The sequence below is a fragment of the Pseudophryne corroboree genome, chromosome 10, assembly GCF_028390025.1.
Source record: "Pseudophryne corroboree isolate aPseCor3 chromosome 10, aPseCor3.hap2, whole genome shotgun sequence".
Classification (NCBI taxonomy): Eukaryota; Metazoa; Chordata; class Amphibia; order Anura; family Myobatrachidae; genus Pseudophryne; species Pseudophryne corroboree.
In genome coordinates, this window is record NC_086453.1 from 116,337,809 (window position 1) to 116,357,399 (window position 19,591).

Here is a 19,591-nt window from a genome sequence, read left to right on the forward strand (position 1 = left end):
ACTGCAAATCTCACCGTAGGGGGAGATATTAATGGCAGGATTACTGGTTGGATCTCAAGTGGATTGGAAATCTTTCTTACGGGGCTATCATTAGGTGTAATGAACAAACCAAACAGTTGGGGTGATTGATCCGGGCAATTAATGATGATTGCCATGTGTGGAGTCAGGAAGGATTTCCCCCCCCTGTGAGGTTAAACTGGGGGGGGGGGGGGGGGGTTACTATCTCTAGATCAATGCAATTACTATTTATAAAAAGTTGAACTTGATGGATTTGTATCAGTTAATGAGGTTCCAAACAATGTAAGTATTTCGTTATCTTATTTTTATTTGAAATTGATCCAAAATTCAAAACACAGAATGGCAAAAGGATCAAAACACTACTAATGAGCTTCGGAAAGCATTTAGTAGCAACATTAACAACAGACCTTCTTAAGAAAGACGTTCTCATCGCATACATTGCTTACCTTTAGGATTAAAATACTAATCATTTTGTGACAATATGAAAGTATGCAATATAAGCCACAGCTTAAAGACAGTATTATTATATAGCAATTAAAAATCTTTCTCACTCGGTAAAACTTTACTCTGTCTGGATTATTTTTGTTGTTTTTTCCTTAACTGGGTTTTACCAGAGCATATGTAATACAATGTAATTTGCATAGGGATGAACCAAACTCCAGCTTGCGCTGAGACCTCGTCCGGCTCCCTAAAACAGCCGCTCCTCCTCAACCCGCCATTCCAAGCCTGGGCTTGCTCTATCTCCCACCGAGAGAGAGAGAGAGAGAGAGAGTGTGTGTGTGTGTGTGTGTGGCAACAAATTACTGCCTTGTCCCGGGTTCCAGAAATCCTAGTTTCGGCGCTGGTCCATACTTGCCTACCTGACCCTCTCCATGAGGGAGAAAATGCTCTTTTCCTGGACTTTCCTGGTAATGTATGATTGCCATCACCTGTGGTGAGCTAGTTAATTGATAATAAAGGTGTTTCACCACAGGTGATGGCAATCATACATTACCAGGGAAGTCCATCCAGGAACAGAGCATTTTCTCCCTCATGGAGGAGGTCAGGTAGGCAAGTATGCCCACTTTCTCCTACTCACACATGCTCCTTAAGGGGCAGACTAGATGGGCCAAGTGGTTCTTATCTGCTGTCAAATTCTATGTTACTATGTAACATTCTCTTCACATCCTTTTTTTACCCAACACACAGAATTGGAGGAACAGTTGGTAAAATTAGGGATATTTCCAGACACAAACTGTCAGTGCTAAATATTTAAAACATGGGCATGTCAATGGACATTAGGTACAGTTGCAGTGATGCCATCTTTAATGGTAGGTGGAGTACCCTGTGTGGCAAACAGGCATTAAATTGCTTCTTGGCTTTTCTGAGAAGTTGCTGTCAGCCTTGGCTCTCTGTTAAAGCTAATATAAACACATGCTGCTCACTGCTCAGTAGGAATTTAATTATATTTTTTATCATCCAGGTTATATTAGGCTTGAGCTATTTATTTTCCAGTTTCTAAATAGCTAACTATATTCATAGACTTCCCCAATACATCTTCTGTGTATAAACCCTTTCACAGAGCCTGCTGAAAATATAAAGCCGCCCTCCCCCATGTTGACTCTTGTTCAAATGGCAGTCTTGCAAACATTTGTTCTGTATTTAGTGTGTGCCAGTTCAGTGACAAGCTTCAGTCAAACTCCCTCGCTTTCAAAGGCACAGCGCACCTGCTTGCTTTAAGCTTTTAAATTGATCACTAGACAAACCTATTATTAAGGAGTCACTGGAGGCCCCACATTGGCTCTTAGCGGTGGCTGCTGACACATGTCAGGGTCAACAATTATTGAATCTGTTGTAAAAATTTCTATAAGGGTACATGAAGGCAGTTCTGATTTTGACGAGTATGGTCTGGCCTGTAACCCAGTGTCGGACTGGGGCATGTAGGGCCCTCCGGGGAGAATGCAGTGGTAGGGGCCCATGTTAGGGGTGTGGCCAGTCTGCAGGGGGGTGGTGGCCTGCCACCTCATTGGTTTGACTAACCATTACAGAGTGCAACTTTTGGGCCCCTTCATAAATATATACAGTAAATTCAGCTGCTGCATGTATGATAATGTACCAGATTAATAACAGATTAATAACAGCAATGCACTGTAGAAAATACACCACAGTCCAGTATAAGGTAAACATACTGTATGTATGATGTATAATTCAAGTGCACAGTCTGGAACCAGATCCTTAGAGCAGGAGGTGGGCCCCCAGGCAGTGGGGCCCACCGGTGGTTTCCCCTGTACCCCTGTGGGCCAGTCCAAGCCTGCTGTAACCTATCTGTAAAACAAATAATAAACTTATGCCGACACCATTTTCAGACCAATCAAACCAGTTCAGAACTTCATCAGGCATATCCAGTCAAGACTCCTGACAGGGGAAGTTCTACAGCCCGTCCCCTCTTTCCGCCCTGCAATACACTGCAGCAAAGCAAGTGGTCAGTTGTGGACTGTGGGGAAAATTTGCTAAAACTTCTAAAAATGAACAGTGGTGATGTTGCCCATAGCAACCAATCAGATTCTAGCATTTTCTAGGGTGCAACAGAGAATTGATAGACAGAATCTGATCGGTTGCTATTGACAACATCACCACTTTCTATTTTTAGAAGCTTTAGGAAATAAACCCCTATGAGCCTGATTCAGAGATGTATGCAGATCACATAGCCGCTGTGTGTTTGTACGTAGTGACTGTGTGATAATATGCTAAAGCCACAGGAGGTGTCTTGTATAAATAGCCATCTCCTGGCGGCGTCTCTGACCCGCTGCTGCATCCGAAAGTGCACTATCGGATCACCCTGCATGAACAAAGGTCATCTGAGTGACCCTCAGGTCATTTAGGAGGGGCAGGAAATTCATAAGCCAGTGAAGCTGCATCCACTGGCTTCAGCATGCCTTAAGTATGTGGCAATGGGTCAATGGGGCACCCCCCGGCACCCCCCCCCCCGTTTGTAACATTGCTTGTCGCTGCCCCCAAATGGCAAAAGTATGTTAAGCACTGCAGCATTTGGGGCACTGCCAGCAACATCGCAGCCCCAGATCTGCACATGCGTAGTGCGGCTTCTGCGCATGCGCAATCCAAAAACATTAGAAACGTACGTAAACATCAGGTTTGCATAGATCTCTGCATTAGGGCCTATAATGGTTAAAGGAGGACATTATTCATGACTCTTTCACAGAGCTAAATAGAAGTACTTTTTATGACCAACCACGAGATAGTTTGGGATTGGTTATAATAGTGGGAGGGCCAATCGCAAACTGCATCTCGTGATTGGACATCTCGCACATGACACCCCTGCACTAAAACAAACAAAAAATTATTTCTGGATTCTTAGTTCTCTATTATTAGGAGGCGGGGTCTGTACTAACACATTTTATGTAAGTGGTAATGCCTAAAACTTCTATTGGCTGATGACCGTGATAAAATATGTATATTCATTGTCAAGTTAAGTGTGGATCATTGAGTCAACAGTAACTAGGTCGACTACTATTGGTCGACAGTGACTAGGTCAACACCTGAAATAGGTCGACATGGAAAAAGGTGGACATGAGTATTTTTATTTTTTTGGGTGTTGTTTTCTTCAGAAAGTGACCAGGAACCCCAATTAGTGCACCGTGTCCCCTCGCATGGCTTGCAATGCTTTGGGCAAGGTGCCACGCTCTGCTAACGCTGCGCTCGGCACAGGTTACTATTCCCAATCGTAGTCCACGTGGATCGTAAAGTATGAAAAAGTTCAAAAAAGTAAAATAAATGTGAAAAACTCATGTCGACCTTTTCATGTGTCAACCTTTGCCATGTCGACCTAGTGACCATGTCGACTGACCATGTCGACCTAATGCATGCCAATCAATAGTGGTCGACCTAATGAGTGTTGACCTAAGTGTTGTCGACCTAAAGACCAGATACCGTCAAGTTAAACCTCTACTATGTAAAGTAGTAAATACAGGCTCTGTGACATATGTAAATGTTGGCAGACAAGGTTCGCTGTTTATTTAAAATAATTAATAAAACAGAATGCAGAGCAATCGATCAATGCACAACATCAAACACAATATGCATTGCATGTGGATACCGCCTTAGGGTGCCTGAAGCTAACAACAACAACAACAACAACACAACAAATGTATCCAACTCAACCTTCTACCTTGACTACTTCCTCACCAGGGTGTTGACACTGCCCCTGTCAGGGTGGTAACAGGTGAATGCACCTGAAATCCATAATATTGCTCGTTCTTTCCCTGTCCACAAAGGCAGACATCAAAACAATAAAACAAAGAGGCTTATGTTCTATTCAAACTTCAGTTCCCCCTAATAAATGAAGGAGCTTGTGTTTTGGGCATTGGGGGTCATTCCGAGTTGATCGCTAGATAAAAATGTTTGATTTTTTTTTTTGTAGCCGCTCTGCGATCCTTTCGTTCGCACTTCTGCTAAGCTAAGATACACTCCCAGAGGGCGGCGGCATAGCGTTTGCACAGCTGCTAAAAATAGCTAGCGAGCGATCAACTCGGAATGACCCCCATAGCTTCCATTAAAGCACCTTGTACCATCCATGCACTAAAACAATCATTACATTTACTGTAATGAATTCAACACAGTACAGAGACTGCAAAGTATAGGGTATTGCTAGTGGAAGAGTGTGGCATGGCATCAACAAGACGTACAACACTGGTCCCACCTTAACATCAAGTAAACCTGTTTAAATGCTTGATGTTCCAATGTCATATCAAACCACAATACCATGGATGAGATCACTTAGCCCAAGGCGCCACTATTTGTTTCCATTCATTCTGTATTACAACACTCTTATAATTGCTAATAGCATCAAGATTAATCATATCCTCCTTAATATGTTTGAAATGGAAAATGGATAGCTTTGTCATATTTAAAATAAGTCATTCTGTCTGCGCCATACAGTGATTATTGAATTATTCATTGGAAAAAACAACAGTGACTCTAGGATTATTGTTCCTATAGCAATATGTCATGTGTCATACTACTGTATGTCAAGGAATAGAGCTTTGATGAATGTAACAGTTAACAAGTAGGATGTTTGACTGGGTTGGATATACGTGACCGGCGGTCAGGAGACAGCCGGTCACCATACCGATGGCGGTATGCCGGCAGCAGTATGCCGGCAGGGCGAGCACAACAAGCCCCTTGCGGGCTCGGTGGCGAGCTGCACTCGCCACAGGTTCTATTCCCAGTCTATGGGTGTTGTTGACACTCGCAAGTTGGAATAGTGCCTTCTAGGAGGCATGCTGACTGTCGGAATTGTAAGTGGGCGGGATTTAGGGGGAGATTTTGTCACCGGCGGTCAGGTCACATAACTACATCCCGTTTGACTTTTGTTTCATATAGACTGTTTCCTCTGAGGTGAGCATACTGGACTGGGGCAGTGATGTATGGTATTGCATAGCCGCAGGAAAGAGGGCGTGCAATACTGTACACCTAATATGGTAATGTCTGTAAGAAAGAGGTACATCCTGCACGCACCGCAGATCAGAGTGATGCAAGGCGCAGTATTGGATCACCATCAGTTGTGATGTTCGCTGCCCTTGGCCATCTGAGTAAATTGTCTCAGACTGGCTGCCGGCATTCCTCTGCTGGGGTCAGGAAGCCTGTATCCAAATACGCAGATCCTGGGCTCGGCACGCCTAGAAAGCAGGGGCATCATGCTCCCGTTTTGTATAACGGTCTCCGTCGCCTCCCCAACTCCGCCACCCAAATGTCACAGCATATCAGTCATGCTGTGACTAAGGGAGGACTGCAAATGATCATGGATATGCAGACCCGTAAACAACGGAGACGTATGTAAACCATTGTGTTTATGTACATCTCTGAATCAGGCCTTTTATCCTGAAGTGTTAAACATTTTCATGGAAAAGTGCATCAGATTGTGAATGCAGCGATTCAGAGTGGAATCTGCATTTGATTGGCCTTTTAATGCTTTCCTTCCCAGTTTGCTAATTAAAGGGACACTGCATATCACACATATGGCATTTTTTATTGTTGTTTCCATTGCAATTAGGTAGTCCTTTGCACTACCACTCATACCCCTTTTCCACTACTGAGCACGGGTCGCAGCCGGGAGCCTGACACCGGTGCTACCCAGCTGCGGCCCGTGCTCAGCCCCCTTTCCCACTGCACTCACCAACCCGGCATATTGCCGGGTTGGTGACGCTGCTAGTGACGCGGCAGGGACGGCGCTGGGCGATCACATGATCTCCCAGCGCTGCCCTTCCATACAGTGTAAATGGGAGCTGTGTCACATTGACACGGCTTCCGTTTACACTACAACCCTACCTGGTTCATTCCCGTGTCCTACCCAGGTATTTACCTGGGTAGGATTCACGGGTCACTTGATCCGGGTTTTTGCGGGGGACCCTTTTCCACTAGCAAAAAACACGGGTAAATGCGCGCCCCCGTGCATTTACCCGTGTTTTTTGAGCTAGTGGAAAAGGGAATTGTGTTGCGGTGCTCCCCTCACCCTAATGAGATCCTTCTTTCCTTGCAGTCTCAGAATAAATCCAAGTGGGACAGTGGGCCTAATTCAGACCTGATCATAGATGTGCTAAATTTAGCACATATACGATCAGTTTCACAGACATGTGGGGGGACGCCCAGCACAGGAGTAGTCCGCCCCGCATGTCTGGCTCTGCCCCCCTTGCACAGATACAAAAGCATCGCATGGCGGTGATGTTTTTGTACCTGAGGAGTAGCTCCCTACCAGCGCAGCTCCTGCGCGCTGGCAGGGAGCTACTCGTCGCTTCCTGGGTTGCAGCGGCTGCGTGTGACATCACGCAGCCACCACGGCCCGCCCTCCGCATGGTCCGGGCATGCCTGAGTTGCCCGGACCGCGCCGCCTGCCCGCTCACTCCCATCCAGCGACAGCCTTTGCCTGTCAATCAGTCAGAGGCGATCGTTGGGTAGAGATGCCGATCGCATCTTTGGCATGCGCCGGTGCATACGCAGTTCAGACCTGATCGCCTGCTGTGCGAAAACGCAGGCGAGCGATCAGGTCTGAATTAGGCCCAGTGTGTGAGCAGGAAGACCAATCACAAGCTGTAGTCAAGAAATTGCAGTTTCTCAGGTGCCATTTAAAGATGTTACCAAAATTGATTCCATGACAATTGCATTATTGTGGCCCCACCCCCTTCTAGTATTAGAGTGCTTCAGACACGATGGGCATGATTCTGACGCATCCTGATCACATTGTCCAATTGTCTTTGCATCCGCTGCAGCAGCTGCCATCCCATCATTAGTATTTGGATGTGCACCAGCCCAATACTGGAACAGGTGTCCTAACACCTAACTAAAGCACTAAAGTCACGAAGTACACCCACGACACTCACATCAGATGCAGCTGTTCCATGTGTTTTAATACGCTCTGCCCAGATACGCCCACCTGACATTTGTATTTGTTCGCTCACGATCCAACACAGACACAACTACTTGCTATGTCGGACACAGCGTGTTTTCAGATTAAACCACATGCACAGGCTGGAAATTGTCCCCTTTAAGAGACCTGACTCAGAATGAGGCCCAATGGCTCCTTGTCGCACACTGCAGACCCAACCCCTTAATAAATTACTGGTAATTGGAGTCATATTTCTGTCATAAGTAAGACAACCTGATTTTGGCGGGACAGTCACACTTTGCAGACACTGGCCCTCATTCCGAGTTGATCGGTCGCAAGGCGAATTTAGCAGAGTTACACACGCTAAGCCGCCGCCTACTGGGAGTGAATCTTAGCTTCTTAAAATTGCGACCGATGTATTCGCAATATTGCGATTACTAACTACTTAGCAGTTTCAGAGTAGCTTCAGACTTACTCTGCCTGTGCGATCAGTTCAGTGCTTGTCGTTCCTGGTTGACGTCACAAACACACCCAGCGTTCGCCCAGGCACTCCCACCGTTTCTCCGGCCACTCCTGCGTTTTTTCCGGAAACGGTAGCGTTTTCAGCCACACGCCCCTGAAACGCCGTGTTTCCGCCCAGTAACACCCATTTCCTGTCAATCACATTACGATCGCCGGAGCGATGAAAAAGCCGTGAGTAAAATTACTTTCTACATAGCAAAGTTACTTGGCGCAGTCGCAGTGCGAACATTGCGCATGCGTACTAAGCGGATTTTCATTGCGATGCGATGAAAAATACCGAGCGATCAACTCGGAATGAGGGCCACTGTCTTACCCATAAGCCACAGTGTCCCGCTGTGGTGGTGTGAGGGAGGTTGTGAGCCCCTCTCACCCGCTGCTCTGCTTATTAGAGTAGCGGAGGATAGATATTGTGTGCGCAACATCTATTTATGGGAGAGAGGGACTGGGGCAGTGCCAGCATGACGAAACTGGGGGAATAACTAGCTGGTTTGGCATTTCCCGCAAGGCCACGCTCCCTGGGTGCAAGGCCATGCCCCTAATGTTGGGCGCTAGAGTCCCGCTGTGCAGCCATCAAAATTTGGAGGTATGAGTAAAGGGGGTGTCAGTAGGGCCTTATTAAGAGAGCAAGGAACACCTCCCCTCCCTCTCACAAGGGAGTGCATGTACATTTCTCCGAGAAAATCTCGGGATCCCGGCCGGTCAGGATACCGACGCCGGAATCCCGACTACTGATAATGCCAACAGCCGGAATCCCGGCTAACAGTGACTATTCCCACTCGTGGGTGTCCACGGCACCCATAGAGTGGGAATAGAACCTATGGCAAGAGCAGCGTGCCACCAAGCCCGCAGCGTGGTGAGCGCAGGGCGCCCGCAAGGGCCTTCGTTGCGCTCACCCCCGCCGGCATTCTGGCGGCCGGGATCCCGGCTGCCGGAATACCATACCCAATGCACTGTTTTTGTGCTACTTCTACGCAGTTTAATGCATATATAAATGACCCTTATTGTATTTCCATTTTATATTTAAATTCTTGTCCTTTCCTATATATATTTAAATTCTTGTCCTTTCCTATTATTCCTCTAGTTAGAAAAATTAACTTGGCTAGGGAAAAGAATAAAAGAATGGTTTTCTGACCTCTGGTCTTTCATCATTCGTCAGCAGCTGCTTATTGAGATCAATGCCATTGTTAAGGTATATAGCTCAGGAGCCATTATATGCAGCATAAAGCATTCAGCGCTCGCCTCCTATTTCATCATGAACTCAGCTTGCCCTTGCAAAGTCTCTCATCTACCGGTAAGAAACATATTGCCCTTGTTTGTTCTGCTAACATGCAAATTACAGAATGTTGCAAATTATCAGATTACATTAAACAAAACCACAAGTTTCAGCACTGTAATGTGAGAAAAATGACTGAATATTTAATACAAATTAAAGGTGCACGGACTAACATGGAGCTCATGTGGTCTCCAGGGAAGTCTTACCATAGATAACAAGAGATATGCACAGACCCTCTGTTGTGGCAAAGCCATCCGCAAGTGTTTTGATCAGTTTCGGTTTTGGATTTCTTCAAAATTTATAAAAACAGCTAAAATATGATGACATTTTTGACCTGTTGTTGCTCCCAAGTAATATCATCCATTTCCAGTCATTTTCCATGTGAAATGACACCCTAAATCACTAGGGAGGGACGTACATGCCATCAAAAGCACTCAAGGTTTTTAGATTTGAGATCCAACCCCAAATTGACCCAAGCCGAGACTCAGTTGGACTCGAACCCCCAACATTTGCAACAAAACCGAAATGTTCAGATCTACAGATAACATATTAAGCATCACCGCTCCTGCTGTCTCTGGTGAAAGGCATTTATTATGCCAGCTGTCGGGAGCCCGGCACTCAGCATACCGGCGCCGGGATCCCGGCCGCCTGCATAACGCAGTAGACCCGTCTCTGGTAACATAACCATTTACTCTGTACTGTACCCTGTTAACTGTTTTTATCTTACCTGAACCTCCACCACACATGCCTATGGAGAAAATGGTATCCGGTCCTTAAGTCGACAGTACTTAGGTCGACAGTCATTAGGTCGACCACTATTGGTCGCCATGCATTAGGTCAACGTGGTCTATATGTCGACATGGTCACTAGGTCGACATGGAAAAAGGTCGACATGAGTTTTTCAATTTTTTTCTAATTTTTTTAGCTTTTTCCTACTTTACGATCCACGTGGACTACAATTGGGTACGGTAACCTGTGCCGAGCGCAGCAGGGCACCTTCGCTCGCCATACGAGGGGACACGGTGCACTAATTTGGGATCCCGGTCACCTTACGAAATAAATGGCACCAGAAAAACTTTAAAAAACCCACGTCGACCTTTTTCCACGTCGACCTTGTTTATGTCGACCTAGTGACCATATCGACATATTTCAGGTGTCGACCTAGTCACTGTCAACCAATAGTGGTCGACCTAGTGACTGTCGACCTAGTTACTGTCTATGCTATGATCCACACCCGGAGAAACTGTTGGTGTCAACTCCATTTCACATTCTGCTGGTGCCTATTGTTCTACAGCAATGGGACATATCATACCCTGATGAAGTTTGGTCAAATAAAAGATGATGGGTGGCCTTCCTTTGTCTTTCTAACCTTTGGAGACTTTTACTTGGATTGGATTTTCTGGGACTATAGATCAATTCTATGATGTAGTGGTTTTTTTATGGCAATATAGTTATGGCCATCGTAAATGTATAGACACACTGGGCAACTGCCCAGGGCACCACAATTCTGAGGGCCAATAAAACTGTATATTATTTTATGGTATTGCACTATAATGCGTTTATATGTTTATTGTAGATTACACTCTTGGTGACTAGCGTTTTTTGGATATCTAAATTTGTTACATTGGAAAGTGTTATCTGAAAACCCTGTTTTCCTTTACTAAATGTAGACAGTAATTTGGCACATTATTGAAGGGTTAAGAGGCTATACAGTATATACTACACTATGGGGGTCATTCCGACCTGTTCGCACACTAGGATTTTTCGCTGCGCTGCAATCAGGTCACTACTGCGCATGCATATGCACCGCAATGCGCAGGCGCGTCGTACGGGTACAAAGTGGATCATTGCTGAGCGATGGATTTAACGAAGAATACATTCGCACAGCCAATCGCAAGGAGACTGACAGGAAGAGGGCGTTTTCTGGGAGTGTTTGGAAAAACGCAGGTGTGTCCAAGTGTTTGCAGGGCGGGTGTCTGACGTCAATTCCCGACAAGAACAAGCTGAAGTGATCGCAGCGGCTAAGTAAGTTCTGAGCTACTCAGAAACTGCACAAAACTTTTTTGTAGTGCTCGGCTGCACATGCGATCGCACACTTGCACAGCTAAAATACAGTCCCCTGTAGGCGGCGACTATCTGATTGCAGCGCTGCAAAAAATAGCTAGCGAGCGATCAACTCGGAATGACCCCCAATGGGCTTTGGAAGCAAGGCAAAAAAAGCACGTAACTTTGTATCTGGAACAAATCATTTTGTAATGCAAGAGGAGGAATTACACTTATATTTTTTCTGTGCATGGTAAATAATGTCTGCTTTTGCATGTAACCCACAAATGTTTGCTTTATTTTTACATTGTAATTTAAATTTCAGTTTGGACACACAACACCCAAATCTACAGTACATCTGCCCCACCTGCAGTGCAACATAGTTTGGCAACCCTATGGAAAATAATGAGGGCAGCGGTACTGAAAGGTGTGGCTAAAGCAGGAGATATTTAACCTATTGTTAAATTGCACCAATACTAATGTTTACATGTATTATGCTAAATTAGCTGTTTTCACATGATGTAAGGCAAAAAATGACTTGATAAATCAGCTCCATGTGGAAGACTATCCAAGCTCTTTCAATTCACAAATAAAATTGCTAACATGCTGTACAATAAAATGCTGTTTTGTATGCAAATATAACAAACAACTATTAAAAATGCTTAAACAAAAATACAGTAGTCTGTGGCACTGTGTAGAACAAGAGAAATCTGCTAAATAGGCTGCATTAAATTATCATCAGGCTGTGAATTCACTTTTTTTTTTTAAATGCAGCTGTGATTTTGGTGCCAAGGCTGCAAATTGAAATGCAGTTACACTTTATTTTCAAAAAACATAAAATACACTTATTTGAAATTACTATTATGTACAAGACAAGCCGTTAAAATGAAATGTAAATTTAAGGTCTCCATTCAAATTGCATGAGGGCCTATTTCTCCTATCCAAGTAGCGTTCCCATAAGGGGCTGTGAAGGTGTCAGGTGTGGAAGACGTGAGTCATGTCATTTTGTCCACCCCATTGCATACTTCCCATCTGTCCCAATTTTAGCGGGACAGTCCTGCTGTCCCACCCGCGGTGGGATGGGGGGGGGGGAGCTGTTAGGAGGCTCCTGTCACTCGCTGCTTAGCAGAGTAGCGGTGAATAGATGCTGTGCGCATGCGCACAGCGTCTATTCATGTGAGACAGAGGGAGAAAGGGCATGCCGGCAGCTCACAGAGCCCGACGCCGTAATGCCGACACCACTCAGAATCCTATAGCCGGAATTCCAACACCACTTGGAATTCCGGCGCCGGAACCCCGGCAAACGGCATACCGAAGGTAAGTATTGGGGTGAGGGTTAGGGTTAAGGCCTGGGGAAGGGGGTTAGGGTTACGCACCAGAGGGGGGCCAGCTGTACTTGCCACCCCCTGTGTCCTTAGCCCTAGTCCCCCCACCCCCTGGGATTAGCTGTAGCCGACTCCCACTGTGTCCTTAGCCCTGGCTGCCACCCCAGGCAGGTTAGGGTAGGAGGCAGGGGAGGGGTAAATTGATTACTCCATCCCCTGTCGGTATTCTAAAAGTCGGGATGCCGCGGTTGGTCATGTGACCATCGGGATGGCGTATCACACCCACTGTGTCAATTTCACAGGGAATTCATTTTTTATTTTAATGTAAACAACATATTTTATTTATTAATAGTTTATCAATACGTAAAGCATTTTGTTTAGTTTTTTTTGTTTTCCTTTGTTTTGATAACACAGATAAACAAAAAACAACAACTATTTTTGCTTAACTATTTTCATGCAGTAGTTACTCTTACATAGTAAGGACAATGGCAGAAAATTTCCCTGCAATATATTTGTCTAGTTCTTTGGTGTATAAGGATAATTAATACATGTACTTTTAATTAATGTTTTATGGAGTAAGGGAAGAAAAGCCAATGTGCATATATGATGGCTGCAGGGTGTGTAGTGCACACAGGCCCATAGGTACTTAGGAAGATATTGGGACTGATAGAGTAGAGGCTGTACACACCAACATGGCTCTGGCCACACCCACACAGCAATGGTCACAGCTCCTCCCCTTCTCAGTGTAGGCCCTTGGACATTTTCTGTTGCATCTGCACTGGACAGGAGTACGCAGACATGGGGGTAGATGTACAATAGTGGCACATATCGTGCCACTATAGCTCTTCCTGCTTTGCCTCATTACCGAGGCAAGGCAGGAAGGTACAGCGATGAGATGTAAGAACATCTAATTTGCCAGAACAGGAGGAAGGGCAGCGATCCCCACTAGAGAGCACAGCATATGAGCACTAAACAAGTGTCTCACCACCTGCACAGCCTCCGGGCGCATGCGCGAGATCTTGCTACTCTCGTGAGATCTCACATGCAGCCTGGACCCGGCACCCGCCTCAGCCAAAGACAGAACTGTCCCTGCTGTGGTGTATGGGCAATGACACCTGCAGCTGTAGAAAACGATAGCTGCAGGTGTCGGAACGGTGCGTGCTACAGACCATTCATACACTGTCCTGCATATCGGCATGCTATCTTTTAGATTGCAGCGCCGATATAGACAGGGGAGCCCCTGTCATTCACCATGCACCACTCATACCCCCCAACTGTACCTTTTTAGCAGGTACAGTACCTTTTTTTATGGTCTGTACCTGTTTTTGGCTCTCCAAACTTCCATTGAAAGTATAGGAAAAGGGACATGGCCACGCACCCTTTACCAGTGGACACGCCCCCTTTTTGAATTTGTACCTGTTTTTATGTGTCAAATGTTGGAGGGTATGCACCACCGCTGTAATACATTAGTTAGTTGCTAATTGGTTTGTATTTATCTCTCTCTACTTTATCACTGTCCAAGGTTTAGTACATCTGCCCCTTGGAGTGACAGAACTACAGTAAGAGGAAAACCCCATCCACCAATAGGATGTTTTCCCCACTATCACACTGTGGTCAGATGATAATAAGGGATGAATCTGTTGGCTTGATCCTCAATCGGACGCAATGGAGATATTCGCGCAAATGGTCAATGTTTTTCAACTGTGCATGCATCTAAGTAGCTATAAAGTGGCACAGAGCATGCGTCCCAAGCTGTGTACACACAGAGTCACAGGGCAGACTGAGAGGCATAGTCTCAGAAACGTATTGGGCAATCCTTGGTGGTGACCAAGAGGTGGCTAATGAGTCACATGTAGATGCACTGTCTTATAGGGGTGTCAATCATTATTGTAATGACATACAAAGTGGGCGTCACAGCCCTTGTACATACTGGCGCACACCTGTACACCAGGAGAGCCGCTTTTAATGGTATTTTCATAAAGTCAGAGCAGTGTCTGCAGCAAAAAACGATAAAATGGTCGCAGCCGTGTGCCCCTTGTGTAAATAAGTGTGAATTTATTTACATGAGAAGATGACCTGGTGTCCTTTATTTTCCCCAACTGTGTGTGCCCATGTCACCTTCTTATCTGCTCACCTTTCATCCTCTCTATCACACCTGCATGTGCAAGGACTCTTGTTGGCCTACTTTAGTGTGCATGGCCCTGAGATGGCAGAGACAGAGTTATAGCTGGGCAGACGGCCTAAGGTAGGAGTCATGGAGACACGCGGCTACCACAACACATAGACGCAAACAATGGTGACATAAATATTTAATGATAAACACTTCACTAGACAGAATGGTACAGTTATCAGAATTGCAGTGGCCTAAAGTCTGGGGTGCTGTGTGTGAGAGATCCTCACTGTACCACTGGTTTCTGAAACAGATATTTGTTCTAATTAAACTTCAGAATTTAAGTATTCTGTTACAATGGGCCTAATTCCGATTTGTGCGCACATGCCTATGCAGCTGCCATTTTTTAGACTACGGACCTGCTAACCATTGCAGAAAATCAGCTGCCGAGAAAAGATTACAGATGCCCACCGAAGCCACCGTAAAGTCCTCAGCAACTGCACATACCCAGTATCGAAGCAGAAACATTGAACATGGACTCCCCGAGTGATTCTATGGTGCTTGGATCTTTAATCATGCCCTGGCAAATTGTGTTTTAGATTTTTGAGCCTTGCTTTATTGTGGCCCTTACAGGACAGCTTGAAAATAAACCTTACGCCTGAAAGCTTGTTATGCCGTTTACATTGTTATTTGTTACTGCTAATACTAATAATAAAACATTACTTCTATTAATAGTGCTTCTATTTCACCTGCTACCCTGCTCTATTTCATTGCTAAAGTCACACCTACCCACAAACATCTACCCGATTCCAGAGCAATATTGAAACTGCAACACACCAATAAAACTGGCGGAGATTTGTGCACCTTCAAAAGGGAAGAAGTGGAGGTGTGCAATCAATTAGACTGTATCTATCATATAAAATGAAATCTAGCATCTGAAGGCAACATCTCAATATTTCCTCTTTAGAGGGTTAGATAAATCCCCTCATTATTTCTAATGTGACACAGGTACCTGAGCTAGACATTCCTCAGAAGTTGCTAAGTCCAGTCACTGCTCGGTTTCAGGTATCTAAGGCCCTCATTCCGAGTTGTTCGCTCGCTAGCTGCTTTTAGCAGCATTGCACACGCTAGGCCGTCGCCCTCTGGGAGTGTATCTTAGCTTAGCAGAATAGAGAACAAAAGATTAGCAGAACTGCTACTAAATAATTCTTTGCAGTTTCTGAGTAGCTCCAGACCTACTCCTAGATTGCGATCAGCTCAGTCCATTTAGTTCCTGGTTCGACGTCACAAACACGCCCTGCGTTCGGACAGCCACTCCCCCGTTTTTCCAGACACTCCCGCGTTTTTCCCTGACACGCCTGTGTTTTTTAGCACACTCCCGGAAAACGCTCAGTTACCACCCAGAAACGCCCCTTTCCTGTTAATCATTTACCGATCAGCAGTGCGACTGAAAAGCGTCGTACAAACACCAGCAAAATTGCTACGTTTTTAGTTAAATAACTGAGCGCATGCGTGCTGCGTACCATGCGCATTTAGCAGCAAATCGCAGCATAGCGAAAATCGGCAACGAGCGAACAACTCGGAATGAGGGCCTATATTCCTCACTGTGCTAGTCTCATAGCAATCCATGAGTGGGCAAATCATCTGGGTAGACCTGGGTGCAGTAGTTACTGGGTTTTGCACCTGCACTATAAAATCTGCTGCCTTAACTGTGTTGCATTTTACTTTTTACAACTGTATTATATATTATGTAATTGCTTTGTTACCTGTGATAGTATAGGGGTAATAGTTCCAAGCCTTTTCTGTGATGTAGAATATCTTTGGAACAAATCCTCGCACCCACGTTGGCAGCTTGCTGTAGAAGAAAAACAAGATAAACAAAATCATTTATAAAACATTAAACAACACTTTAAGACAGTATTTGTATTGCACATGTGCTGCGTGCGTCGTTATACTGGGGGAAATGTAATAGGGTGTGAGAATCAGGAAGTGAGAGATTTTTTTTTTTTTTTTAAGTGGCAATCATTTATATGGCAAAACCAGGTTGATGTTGCGATGTAAATGATTGTCACTTTAAACAAAAACAGGAGAACTCTCACAAAATCTCTCACTTTCTGATTCTCACACCATATTACATTCCCCTCACTGTATGTTTATTTTGCTAATGTAAGGGAACTACTGTATATTTGTTTCTTTAATTAAGAAAATAGGGTTTTAAATGCCTACCAGTTAATCCTTTTCTCGTAGTCCACAAGGTATATTGGGGACAGATTAGTACGATGGGGTATAGGCGGGTCCAAAGGAGCCAGTGCACTTTAAATTTCTTCAACTGGGTGTGCTGGCTCCTCCCCTGTATTCATCCTCCTACAGATCAGTTGTAGGTAAAACAGTGCCCGAAGGAGAATGACATATTTGAGAAAAGGAACATAACAACAATAAGTGTGGTGAGATTTACACACCAAAACATAACCGGGCCAGCAACAGCTGGCAACATTAACAGCAACAGCTGAACAGGTAACACCTAACAGAGAACCTGCAGAAAGTCACCGCACAGAGGCGGGCGCCCAATAGCCCTTATGGACTATGAGAAAAGGATTTGCCGGTAGGTGTTTAAAATCCTATTTTCTCTAGCATCCATAAGGGATATTGGGGACAGATTAGTACAATGGGGATGTCCCAAAGCTTCCAGAATGGGCGGGAACGGGCGGAGACATCTGCTGTACAGCCTGCCCAAACTGGGTATCCTCTTTGGCCAAAGTATCAAATTTGTAGAACTTCACAATGGTGTTCTTCCCCGACCAGGTAGCTTCTCGGCACAGTTAGCGGGCCGAGACTCCACGGGCAGCCGCCCAGGAAGACCCCACCGATCTCGTAGAGTGAACGAGCAATAGACTGCTTTGAAGCAGGGCAACCCTTCTTCTGCGCATCATATAGCACGAACAAGGAATCAATCTTTCTGATCCGAGCCGTCCTCTTGACATAGATTTTTAAGGCTCGCACTGCATCCAATGCCTCCGGATGGTGCAGATGTGCCAGAACTGGACGGAATCATAATAGGTTGATTCAAGTGAAACACAGAGACTACCTTCGGCAGGAACTGCTGTCTAGTACTGAGCTCCGCTCTGTTCTCATAAAAGACCAAGTAGGGACTTTTACACAATAAGGCCCCTAATTCTGAGACACATCTAGCAGAAGCCAGGGCCAGTAACATCACCGTCTTCCACATGAGGTACTTGTCTTCTACCGTCATCAGAGGTTCAAACCAGGAGGACTGTAGAAAGCGTAAAACCACATCCAAATCCCAAGGTGCCGTAGGCGGCACAAACGGAGGTTGTATGTGAAGCACCCCCTGCAAGAAGGTCTGAACTTCTGGCAGGATAGCCAACTTCTTCTGGAAGAAGACGGAAAGAGCTGAAATCTGGACCTTAATGGATCCAAGATGTAAGCTTTTATCCACTCCCGTCTGCAGGAAACAAAGGAATCTCCCCAAGTGGAATTCCGCAGATGGATATGTGCGTTCCTCGCACCAAGAGACATATCTCCGCCAGATATGATGATAGTGTTTGACGTCACAGGTTTTCTGGCTTGCACCATAGTGGCAATGACCTTTTTGGAAAGCCCTTTGTGAGCTAGGATGTTCCGCTCAACTTCCATGCCGTCAAACGAAGCTGCCGTAAGTCTGGGTAGACGAACGGTACTTGCTGAAGAAGATCTCTTCTTAGCGGCAGAGGCCAAGGGTCCTCTACGGACATGTCCAGAAGAGCCGCATACCACGCTCTTCAGGGCCAATCTGGGGCAATCAAGATTGCCTGCACTCCTTGATGCCTGATCCTCTTGAGTACCCAGTTGTTGAGGCGAGAGGCCATCATGTCAATCTGTGGGCAGCCACAACTGTCGATGATCTGTTGAAACACCTGAGGGTGTAGTCCCCACTCCCCTGGGTGGAGATCGTGGCGACTGAGGAATTCCGCTTCCCAGTTGTCCACCCCCAGGATGATGATTGCGGACAGTGCTCTTGCATTTCTTACTGACCAGAAGAGTATTCTTGACACTTCTTGCATGCAGGCTCTGCTTTTTGTCCCTCGTTGTCAATTGATGTACGTCACAGCCATGGCGTTGTCCGACTGACCTGGATCGCCCGATCCCTGAGTAGAGGGGAGGCCTGAGTCAGAGCATTGTAGATGGCCCAAAGTTCCAGGATGTTGATCAGAAGGAGGGACTCTTCGGCAGACCACCTGCCCTGGAACTGCGCCCCCTGAGTGACAGCTCCTCATCCTCTCAGACTCACATCCATCGTAAGGAGGATCCAATCCTAAATCCCAAAGCGTCGACCTTCCTACAGGTTGGAAGACTGTAGCCACCACAGGAGTGAAATCCTGGCCTGTGGTGACAGCCAAATTATCAGGTGCATCTGAAGATGGGAGCCGGACCTCTTGTTCAGGATATCTAACTGGAACGGTGTGGCATGAAACCTTCCATAATGGATTGCCTCACACGAGGCTACCATCTTCCCCAACAACTTTACACAAAGATGAATGGATGCTTGAGCAGGTCGGAGAAGCATGCAAACTATTTCCAGGAGTGTTCTCGCTTTGTCCTCTGGGAGGAACACTTTCTGTGCTACCGTATCCAGGAGCATCCCCAGAAACAGGAGCCACTGAGACGGTTCCAGGTGGAACTTCTGCAGATTGAAGATCCACCCGTGGTGAGACAGAAGTTGGATAGTGCAATCTATATGTAGTAATAGAAGCTCCCTGGAACTCGCTTTTATCAGGAGATCGTCCAGGTATGGAATTACGTTGACCCCTAGACAATGAGCTGAAACATCATTTCCACCATCACCTTCGTGAACATTCTCGGAGCTGTAGACAGGCCAAAGGGTAACGCATGAAACTAGTAGTGATCGTTCAGTAGGGCAAACA

At 45.7% G+C, this 19,591-nt stretch overlaps 1 protein-coding gene across 1 annotated transcript in view; it reads right to left on the reverse strand.

The window, feature by feature from the left end:
• Nucleotides 1–19,591, reverse strand: part of LOC134966196 (cytoplasmic phosphatidylinositol transfer protein 1-like) — a 264,862-nt gene that overhangs the window by 42,388 nt on the left and 202,883 nt on the right. Inside the window, exon 3 of the mRNA XM_063942761.1 lies at nt 16,436–16,524. Coding sequence (XP_063798831.1) covers nt 16,436–16,524 — 89 coding nt within the window. The remainder of the gene's footprint in view (nt 1–16,435; nt 16,525–19,591) is intronic.